At 34.7% G+C, this 11,559-nt stretch overlaps 1 protein-coding gene across 2 annotated transcripts; it reads left to right on the top strand.

The window, feature by feature from the left end:
- The first annotated feature begins 4,623 nt into the window (after positions 1–4,623).
- On the top strand, positions 4,624–8,189 carry LOC140961533 (pentatricopeptide repeat-containing protein At1g79490, mitochondrial). Of its 2 annotated transcripts, XR_012172369.1 has the most exons (2): positions 4,624–7,437; positions 7,781–8,189. XR_012172369.1 is itself a non-coding variant. In XM_073420112.1 (1 exon), exon 1 carries the CDS (start codon positions 4,869–4,871, stop codon positions 7,284–7,286), a length of 2,418 nt encoding a protein of 805 aa, XP_073276213.1. In that variant the 5' UTR covers positions 4,624–4,868; the 3' UTR covers positions 7,287–7,459. The 2 variants fall into 2 exon arrangements, 1 of the variants encoding a protein (XP_073276213.1); XM_073420112.1 differs by lacking the exon at positions 7,781–8,189 and having other exon boundaries at positions 4,624–7,459.
- The last annotated feature ends 3,370 nt before the right edge of the window (positions 8,190–11,559 follow it).

The raw sequence follows: 11,559 nt of genomic DNA, 5'->3' as shown, positions 1-11,559 counted from the left end.
TTTCAAATGCCCAAGAGCACAACAAGACACTTGCTGGTCAAAGTTACTCTAAGAACAAAAACAATGAGGGCAGCTCAAGATTATCAAAAAGCCAAGGAATCATATTGAGTGAAAGAGATGAAACTGAAGATGACGACAAAAGTGACGACAGTAATGATAGTGGTGATGGGAACAATCGAGAAAGTGGCAAAAAACATCACGATGATGATCAAGAACGTCAAGATGATCAACATGATAATGGCATGTCATGGGCACGGGGGAAAGAGAATTATTATGCCACACAGGACACTGATCATGGGTATCGCCCTGGGATAGAGGAACAACGTCGTTTTTTAGCAAGTTTGTAGAGTGCTGAAGATGATGAACATTTTAGTGGATCTTCACATTCATATATGGCTGTCGAAGAGCATATAAAAAATCTTGGCTTGGGGGGGACACCATCAATTTCAATTTGAAGGGTATTCTAATAGTCGACGAAATAGATATCGTAACCCTCAATCACCCGCAGCAACTGGTATTAGACATGATGACCATAGATACACATCTTCAAGTGAGGCTAGTAATTCTTTGGGATATCAAGAATTTGGAGGCTACCATCGTTGTGACGAAACCTTATTAAATCCACATTCATTACACCATGTCCATTCCGTTTCAATCCCTTATTCAATGAATATCCACATGGGCAATTCAACACTTATTTATATCAATAACCATATGGTGGAGATCAATTTTCTCAACTGAATCCCGATGAAGAGTACACTGATGATTTCGTTCCTCCACGCCATTCTTCATGGTATTAATCTGTATTATATAAAATTTACAGGTACTTTTCTATGTAAATATTATTCTTCATCAGCTTATATTTAATTTATTATTGTTATTATATTCTCGTATGATATGCATAATTTAATATGTTTAACATTAATTTCAGGGATATTGGAAAGCAAAGCACATCGATTGATGTAAGATGGTGAATCTCGAGTCTTCTTTCCGCTTCATTCATCAATGGAAGATTAATAAAGTAAAGACTACGAGTAAGCTATTTCTATTGAGAAATTTTCATTAGAAAGTGTGATAAAAAATAAGTTAATTCTAAAATATTTGTATTATAATTGATGTTAAATAATCTTTAACACTATTTTATGTAAGATTTTAATTTCTTATTTACATCAAATAATCTATTTAAATGATATTCATTTTAATTTTCATATTTCTAATTATTTTCCAAAATCTTCAATTTTTATATATTTATAATATTTTAAAAATAAAATCCGTTCCGTGACCGTTCCTTGAAATGTCATCGGAACTGGAACGGTGGACTCCGCGCCGTTCCCCGCGACGGCGATTGCGAACCATGGTTAGATCTGATCTTCCATATTAAATTGATCGAGTGTTGCAGCTGTAGTAGTCTCTGGTCGAGGCAGGGCATCACCTTCACATTCATACAAAGCCCAAGAGCAAGAGCATCCATCTCGAGCTGACTTATCACGACTACATCATCTCTGGTTTATGGACTGTGAGGATTAAAATTCTCTCTTCTTGTTCAACATAATCCACAGAGTACTTTCTCGCATCCAAACTGTGAGCTGAAACACATATAGACAAGGATACGTGTGCTAAATATTTGAAAATGTAAGGAGTTAATGTGGGGAACCGGACGCTAATCATATTCTTCATCGTCATTAGGATCAATATACTAAAAGAGTAATTAGGGTCATAAAATTTTTATTTTTCTAAATTATATGAGTGCGCAACGATGAAATAAATATTATTTCATATACAAAATCAATATTCAGATCTAAAGTACAAATCTAGTACAATAAGTATTCAAACTAATACTAAGGTTCAACTACTACAAATCCAGAGCTGAAACCTATCTACATCGAAGTCCGGAATCACCACGCTAAACTCGTCTTCTCTCATCTTCTTCATGACCCTGATCCGGTCCCACCTTTTGTCATGCACACATACAAACAAGACAACAGCCGGATAACTTTGGTGAGAATTAAATTCCCAGTATAAACCAAGTATACATGCAGTCATATAAACAATATAAAAGCATGCATCAGATATACATACATGTATCTCAATCAAAACATGAATCAATACTCTAAACAAGTACCAAAATCAGGAACATAATTCAATAGCAAATAAGAAATCACACACTGTGGCTCTCAGACTCAAACTCGACTCATTTCTAATCTAGGGATCCCGATCTGAATAAGAACGCAACAATCTCCCACCTACTTTCCCGATCGTGGTGGCGGTACGTTCTTATTTACGGACTTTGGTCCTCTCTATATCGATTATCTACAATAGAAGTCGCTCTTCTTCTAAGCACATCGATATGACCAAACGTCCGGTGTCTTGGCTGTTCTGCCAAAGACTAGGTATATCTACCTAAACTCTACTCTGACAATGTGCAATGGGCCATTAACAACTCTGTCCTAATCTGGCCCTTCCGTCAGTGACTCTCACTCAATAGCTATCTACTACTCTATGCTTTTCTATAAATCAACACACAAAGCATATTCATTCAAACTATATAATTGTATGAAAAGCGATAACATACAAGTATGTGATTTAGGGAAACTCAAGTCCAATCTGACTTAAGTCGATCTCCCGATTCACATTGATTTATACCTTTATCTTCTCGATCTGACGAAGACGAAGTCTCGCACTCCAATCTGTCCATACCCAATCTGGCAATGACAATATCAATATGCACAATATCAATGTATAACTCAACTTACGACCTGTTCTGATCAATACTCAAATCACAATATAATCTGTCAATGTCAACAATATAACGAAACAATCTCAATCAATACCGAATCTGATCAATATCAATTTACGGATGTTTCGACGGCATAACAATACAGTCTCGATAACCCCGTCAATCTCAACATCACAGATATACTACCAGAACTCATACTCAATATCGGTATAATTCATACTCTCAACAATAATAGATCATACTCTCAATTCTGTACAATCTCTATCATAAAAGTTTTGAAAATCATAACAATTACAGACACAGTCCGTTCTTCGATCTGACTTCAATTATACGATGTCTATTGTATCAGAAACACCATATATGATTCTTATTCAATTCTGACAATATCATAATTTCAAATCATATCCAAACGTAACAAAACTTACGTCCATTTGTAGCCTCTGCTGATAGAAACACAGTACCGAAGTCGGATTCAAAATCAGACGGACGGATCGAAATATAAAGGCGTAAGGATTTTCTTCAATCCTTCCTCGATTCCTTCTTGTTTCTTCGTTTCTTTCCTTTGATTGCTGAAGAAGGAATGTTATATATATATANCTTGGACTGATCCGTCTATAATCACATCAATTCAAAATCAATAATCTCAGCTTAACAGAATCAAAACCTCAGGCCTTACAGTTAATAGATCATTTTTTTTACATGACAGATTTTTAGCAATCTCGAGATTTCACATACGTAAATATTATATGCAATTAACCCTAATAATTAATGATAAGGCCATTGTTATAGATTACAAAATGATTTAACCTATAATAAGTAGTTTAGGAACTTTAAATTATATTAAAAAATGCTCAAAATATTTCATTTTTGAAAAAAAATAATCAAAGTTTAAAATTGATCATCCAAACAGAAACGTTTAGGTTTGTGGATTTGGTTTTTAGTTCTTAATAAAATTTTAAACTTGCTATTCATTAAAACAGATACTCTCACTTTAGTTCGAATTTATATATATATAAAAAAAACAACCAATCAACATTTTCGTGTCCCAATCAATATAAAGTAAGGAGTTCTACGAGGGAGTAGAGGAATCAATGAATGAAGTGACAGTCATATATTAGATGTACAACATGAATAATGACGTTTATAATGTCACATCAGTAATCTCGATGAAAAATGACTAAAATTTCTATAAATAAGAAAATATATGACTAAAACAGAAATTTAATATTATATAAGACCAAAAGTCGCAAAATAACAAAATTAGGAGACTAAAAATATGGTTTTCCCATTAGATTATTGTATGATAAGCATGTTCCGTCCAGAACTTATTGAATCTAGTTTGAATGAGCGTTGTTGCCTCATAATACTTGGGCGTTCCTGTGTATTACATAAAATTAATTTTTACATAGAATTTTTTTATTTAAAAAATATATCAACAAAAATATTGATTTGTAATTTTTTATTTTAAAAAAGTAATATTATTGGCTCTTGTCATTCTTTTTATAAGATATTATAATTTATTTAAATAATGTTGTTTAAAATAATAATAATGAAAAGTAAGAAGATATATTATAAAAAATATCAATAAAAGATCAATTGTTTTGAAAAAATTGAAAATAAGGCACAACTTAAAATGATGAGTTTTATGAATAATATTAATACTTTATATTTGTGCATTTTTCTTTATTTACGGATTTAATGAATTTAAATATAATTTGGAATACCTAAATTTTATATGAATTATTCTCAAATTTTAGAATAATTCATAAATTATTAAATTTACTAAAAATTAATTAATAAAAAAATTATTAGTGGCAAAAAGAAAAAAAATAATATATATTAGAACACTTTCCATGAAGTGGACTGGCCCATAAAGAGAAGAAGAATGAAGGCTCAAATACTAATCTTGCAGCCCCTCCACAAACGACCCATCCCAAGTATGGATCTTGGGTCGTTCTTGTATGCAAATTCGAGCCTACAATTTGACTGAATCCTTGTGAAAAATGAGAATGATATCAAGGGTTTATGGTTTTGCTTAGCTCTGTGGAAGAATTTTTTGAGGTTATTTTCCAGGTACGAAAGATTTTTGTTGAATTTGAATTTCTTTATCTATATATGTTAGCTCTTGGAAATGGTACTGCGTAGCCTGTTGTTGTATAAAAATGTCGGGCATTCAAGAAACATATTTCAGCAAAGTCTTGTAAAGCTTCGATTTTTACCGTTTTGGAGTTATACCAGTTCAAATCCATCGTTGGTCTCAATCTTTTTTGGGACAAGTGAGCGTTATTACTGTTCCGGGAAGCGTGGTGGTGAAAAGCCCAATGAGTGGACGGAAGAAATAGACTATTTGGATGAATCGGGCAGTGTTATTTACTCTGGTAGGGGAATAAGGTCTGTTGAGCCTCGTGTTGATGACCATGTGATGGTAGGTGGATTGAAAAAACCCATTTTGAACGTCTCAGCTGTGGCTAAGATTGTTGAGGTTGTGAGAAGGTGGCGGTGGGGGCCGGAAATGGAGACACAGTTGGATAAGCTGCAGTTTGTGCCAAACATGACACATGTTACGCAGGCTTTGAAGATAATCGATGATAGTGATGCTTTGATGAGTTTGTTTAGGTGGGCCAAGAGGCAATCTTGGTATTTTCCCAATGATGAGTGCTATGTTATGTTGTTTGACAAGTTGAATTTGAGCAGAGATTTCGATGGTATTCAGTCAATTTTTGAGGAAATGGTTAGTGATTCAAGTGGAAATGGGACACCGTCTTTTGGTGCATACAGTAGGGTGCTTCAATATCTGGCTAAGGCTGAGAAATTGGAGGTTACCTTTTGTTGTTTCAAGAAAATTCAGGAGTTGGCTTGTAAACTTGATACTCAAACTTATAATTCCCTCATAACTTTGTTTCTTAATAAAGGGCTACCTTACAAGGCATTTGAAATCTACGAGAACATGGAAAAGGATGGGTGTTCTTTAGATGCATCCACTTATGACTTGATGATACCAAACCTTGCTAAGTCCGGCCGCCTTGATGCTGCACTGAAGCTTTTCCAGGAGATGAAACAAAAGAATTATCGACCAAGTCCTGGGATTTTTGTTGCCCTTGTTGATACAATGGGCAAGGCTGGGAGACTAGATACATCGATGAAAATTTATATGGAAATGCAAGGTTTTGGGTTAAGGGCATCGGGATCCATGTTTGTTTCTCTAATTGAATCTTTTGTTAAAGCTGGAAAGCTGGAGACAGCACTAAGACTCTGGGATGAGATGAAAAAAGCTGGATTCAGACCTAACTATGGACTGTACACATTGGTTGTTGAATCCCATGCTAAATCCGGGAAGCTTGAGATAGCTATGTCCATCTTCTCAGACATGGAAAAGGCTGGTTTTTTACCTACTCCATCTACTTACTCCTCTCTCTTGGAAATGCATGCTGCTTCTGAGCAAATGGATGCTGCCATGAAGCTCTATAACTCCATGATAAATGCTGGTTTGAGACCTAGTCTGAGCACTTATACAGCTCTTTTGACTTTGCTGGCAAAAAAGAAGCTAGTGGATGTGGCTGCAAAGATTTTGCTTGAGATGAAGGCCATGGGTTACTCTGTTGAGGTGAATGCTAGTGACGTTCTTATGGTTTATATAAAGGATGGTTCCATTGATCTTGCTTTGAGGTGGCTGCGCTTCATGGGTTCATCTGGCATTCGAACAAACAACTTCATAATTAGGCAGCTATTTGAGTCGTGCATGAAGTGTGGTTTGTATGACTCCGCCAAGCCTCTCCTTGAGACATATGTTAATGCCGCTGCAAAGGTGGATCTTATTCTTTACACATCAATTTTGGCTTATCTTGTAAGATGCCAGGAAGAGCACAATGAGAGGCATTTAATGTCAATTTTGAGTGCTACAAACCATAAAGCTCATGCATTCTTGTGCGGACTCTTTATCGGACCTGAACAGCGGAAACAACCAGTTCTGACCTTTGTGAGGGAGTTTTTCCAAGGTATTGATTATGAGTTGGAAGAAGGAGCTGCTAGATACTTTGTCAATGTCCTCCTTAACTACTTGGTGCTAATGGGACAAATTAACCGTGCTCGGTGTGTATGGAAAGTCTCTTATGAAAACAAGCTTTTTCCTAAAGCTATTGTGTTCGATCAACATGTTGCGTGGTCTCTCGATGTTAGGAACCTGTCTGTTGGAGCAGCTCTTATAGCGGTTGTGCATACACTTCATAGATTCAGAAAAAGAATGTTATATTATGGTGTTGTTCCAAGACGGATTAAGTTAGTCACTGGACCAACTTTGAAGATAGTTGTAGCACAGATGCTAAGCTCCGTGGAATCTCCATTTGAGGTCAGTAAGGTTGTCTTAAGGGCTCCGGGTGATTCCGTGCTAGAGTGGTTTAAGAAACCAATTGTCCAGCAATTTCTTTTAAATGAGATTCCATCAAGATCCGACATTCTGATGCATAAGCTTAACACCTTGTTTCCTTGTTCTGCACCTGAAATCAGATCCTTGTCCCCTCCTAAACCGCTTCTTTCCGGAAAGAAATTGTAACAGTGAAAGCTAATGAAAATTGCTTTCGTGTGTCTAGCAAAATTGTTGGACAAAGGACATTTTTAACCATGTGCTTCACATTTCTGTTATTGATAGGAACACCGTTGTATCTTGATGTCTCTGGAACACCCAGAGTTTCTTGTTACATCGGGTGATCAATCATTTGATGGCTTGCCATGTGTTATATGTTTGTTTTACTATATAGTCTAAGTTCTTTCTGTTAAGCCGTTTTTATTTGGTCTGATATTGCATCGGAGGGGCTTATTAATCCAAGCCCATCCAATGTTTGGATCAAATTAAGGTCAATACGCCAAACCGTTTGGCTGTTCATGTTCACTTTGCATCGGTGATTTGACATCCCTGTTTTATTAAAAGGAAACAGTGTGTGATCTATGGATGAACAGGTGCAAAAAGAAAAAGAAAAAAAATCCTAAATTTCCCTTTGAAAATCGGTTGCAAAACCATGCCATCTCGTTCTAACATTTCATTTTCAGTAGCTCTAGGTGAACATTCCCTTTTGGCTTCGCTGCATTGTAGTGATGTTTCATGGTCGATTTGCATCAACCTGTGAAGCCATGGATTCTTATTCGGTGTCACTGAGATCTCCTAACCGCGGTGATGGAGGAACTATTTTCAGGCTGGTAAGTACGTTCATTGTTTGAGGATGTTGAATCAATTGTTGCTGAAGAAATAGTGCAATCCGAATGGTGTGGGGATATGTATTGTTTGTGCTGATCAGTTGGAACCACTGCTCTTAGCTTAAATATGATATATTAGTTTGTAATGATATGAATATTTTGCATTTCTTGTTTCTTATGCTTTGCCAATGATGATATCGAGTGTTCCAATAGAATCTCAGGCACATTTGCTAACTTTTAAGTATTCCCCCGATGAAGCGATACCAAAAATCATTCAATTCATGCAGCGTCCCTTCGGTCATTTTAATATTAATGTCAGCATCTTGCATGTGGTATTTGTAACAACTCGTTAGGTGAGTACAAGTGATACATACAGACCGAACCAAGTTGTTTTAACTCAAGGTAACCAACATTTTTCCGAATAAACCAAACCGACCGGAGTTATTCATCTAAAACTGGATAAATCGAACTGAACTAAAATCGGCACCAACTGAAGCCTAATGTTTTTGTGCATCTTTGGGTTAAAAAAATCAAATATGCTGCTAACATATCAAAAAGCGCCATGTAAATCAAGATATTCCGAGTCCGATCCTAGTTCCCGGTGGGGGTGGTGACGAGTCAGTGAAAAGTGGTCATTGGCCTGATGATCGTCCAAAAGGTAACTTGGTAACCAGTTATGTGCTTCAAGAGATTCTTCAATCATACTTTAGATTATTGAAATGGGAGATTCAACTTTGGGATGGTTTTGAAAAAGGCACATGAATGGCGGTGGGGACTGGAATATCTTTTGTGATATCGTTGGAATAAAGGATTGAAACATATTGGAAGCATATGAAATGATGAACACATTATGACAACATTTTCTTGCTCTTGATTCCAAAAATATGCACTGTATTTATAGGGAAGTTATTAAGGCCTGAGAGATGCATCCATCAAGATCCATGCCTTTAAGCAGCTGTTGGAAAGACACAGCAGCTAGAAGAGCCTTTACTTTACCTGGGCTCGTCGACGCCCCGAGGCAAATCCCGGTGATCACCGATCGCACCACTATTCCTGGTTCCAGAACCTACATTATCATCCAACCAAGATCCAGGAAAAGAAGAAAGTCACTCTCCCGAACACTTGCTACATGTCCTCGACAAAGAAACTCAAGGTTAGACATCAGTCTTCGACAAGATATGAAGGTCATGTCATGGACATGTAGGATCAAGACTCAAGAGTTTGTCGTTTTACTAAAAGTTATCATTGGTCGCAATAGTACTAATCATGCTTTGATCGCTCTTTCAGTAGGAGCGATTATTCATTCCCAAGAGGACGGGATGACAGCTCCATGAGCATGTCTATGTGTTTGTATTTGTACACGACCTGCATTCGTGATCATCTTGGAACACCACTTCATCCATGCTCAATTGCTTGGCCTTGCTAATACGCACTTTCTTGTAAAAGGTGGTCGCAACTGTATCTGTCATCCATTTATCAAAGGAAGCCACATCGCCATGAATCCCGTAAACCAATGTTTACTCCCATGGATTTGCATGAAGGCAATGGAGATGTCAAGATGCGGAATGTGACAGGAAGGATGCTAATACATCCAGTTACTGAGATCACACCACCAGTGGCAAATGCCTTGATCATGAAGAATTAGTCATTTTCAGGCCTCAGAGCTGCAAATCTTTTGCCTAGAAATAGGACGCTCACTCCAAGCCAACCTGCAGCAATAACTGAGGCAATAGCTCACAATTTGTATTTGAGAGCTTCACTCTTGTTGCCTTGTGCAGATTCATTGCCACACTTGCACTCTCCCTAAACTTTTTCCGGGATCGAAACCAAGATGTTAGAGGATATTATGATCTTATGAACATGATTAAGAAGATTAATCATGATGGAACTAAGGGAGAAAATAGAAGAAAAGCTTCTGGATTTCTGAGTTGTGGAGCTTGTGACCTTTATAGGTTCATATCTACATGAAAGGATATCTATGTGTTGGTTGCACTTAGTCCATTAGATGAACACATTTGTGAGTATTTGTATGTAAATATTGTAGCAAGTCTAACGGTCTTGGTGCATCTGATACAGATTTATCCGTACAAGAAATAATTGGAAAAAATATTCTCATATTTTATTCCAATAGAAATTGCAACGCACCTGACAATTCTATATGAAAAAAATTAGTTAACCTTGTAAATGATAGTGATAATTGAATATTCTTACTATTCATATATTACATACTCAAATGCCATTTACTTTTCACAAACAACATATTTTAAATTTTAAATATGTTAGTTTTTGCTTGCATATTTTTAAATTTTTTTTTTTTGCCTTTTTTCTTTCGATGAATATAAATATTTCGATCATATTTAGATTATGTTTGACAGAGTTTATAAGTTCTCCACACAACTTATAAGATATTTTAGAGCTTATAAGCTCTGAAATGTTTTTTTAAAAATAATTTACACATTGTTAAAATAAGTTATTCGATAATTTATAAGCTATTTCAAAATAAATTGTATACCCTCAACTTATTTTTTAAGATCTTATTTGAATATCTTCTAACCAAATTATATTTTTATATTTTATAATATATCGAATTGTTATAATTACTACGTCTACTTATATTATCATTAATACTATTACAATTGTTGTTAATAATAATTAATAATATTACTATTACAATTGTTGTTAATAATAATTAATAATTATTATTGTTACTATTATTACATGATTAATAATTTATATATTTATTGTGTTATACTTTATTCTGTTTTGGTAATTATCATAACAAAAAATATCTTATAATACAAAACACGTCAATACCTTAAAGTTTCATTATCTTATTTTATCTACACATTTTAATAACTTATTTTTAAAATAATAATATCATACAGCTTATGTAAATATCGTCAAACACCCTCTTAATCTCACTCATTGTACTTTCTTGGGAATCAATGCTATTCATCTCTTTTCTATTTGTCACATTTGATTTTCAAAACATTCATAATTATTTTTCCGATGTTTCAACATGATATCTCATTATATATATTTAGTTAGTTTACCTACTTTAAATTCTTGTTTGTAATAAAAAAAAATAATTGTTAATTATAAATTTGAATTTGTAAATGACTTCGCTGACTATGATATGATCTTCACATATCATTCAAACGTCAAATAAATCAATATATTATTATATTTCTTTATTGGATAGCCAATATGAAAAATAAAATAAATTTGATAATTTCATTATCTATCAAACCACTATCGCATGTTAGATTACTTTGTCACTCTATTATCTTTGTATTGTTGCCATTATTCATTCAAATTCTCTCTTTTTTTCCCATTCAAATGCTACACATCATGATAATATATAAATGATTCTCTTTTTTCGTTGTGATCACTAACAACATCATATCTACATATATTTTAGTAGGTGAGACGGTTCAATCCTGCTTCTAATTACAATAATAAATAATATTTTTGATATAAAAAAGTAATAATTTTTCATGGGTGATTGTAATACTCTATTGTAATTCATAATAATCGAACAAACGATCTTTTTAACTTATAATGCAAGTTCGTACGCATCGGTCTAAATGGTTAAATTCCATCTACACTAAAGAAAGCACTAATTGGTACAACAA

Source organism: Primulina huaijiensis, chromosome 16 (genome assembly GCF_012295235.1).
Source record: "Primulina huaijiensis isolate GDHJ02 chromosome 16, ASM1229523v2, whole genome shotgun sequence".
Lineage (NCBI taxonomy): Eukaryota > Viridiplantae > Streptophyta > Magnoliopsida > Lamiales > Gesneriaceae > Primulina > Primulina huaijiensis.
This window is presented reverse-complemented; position numbering and strand designations above follow the sequence as displayed.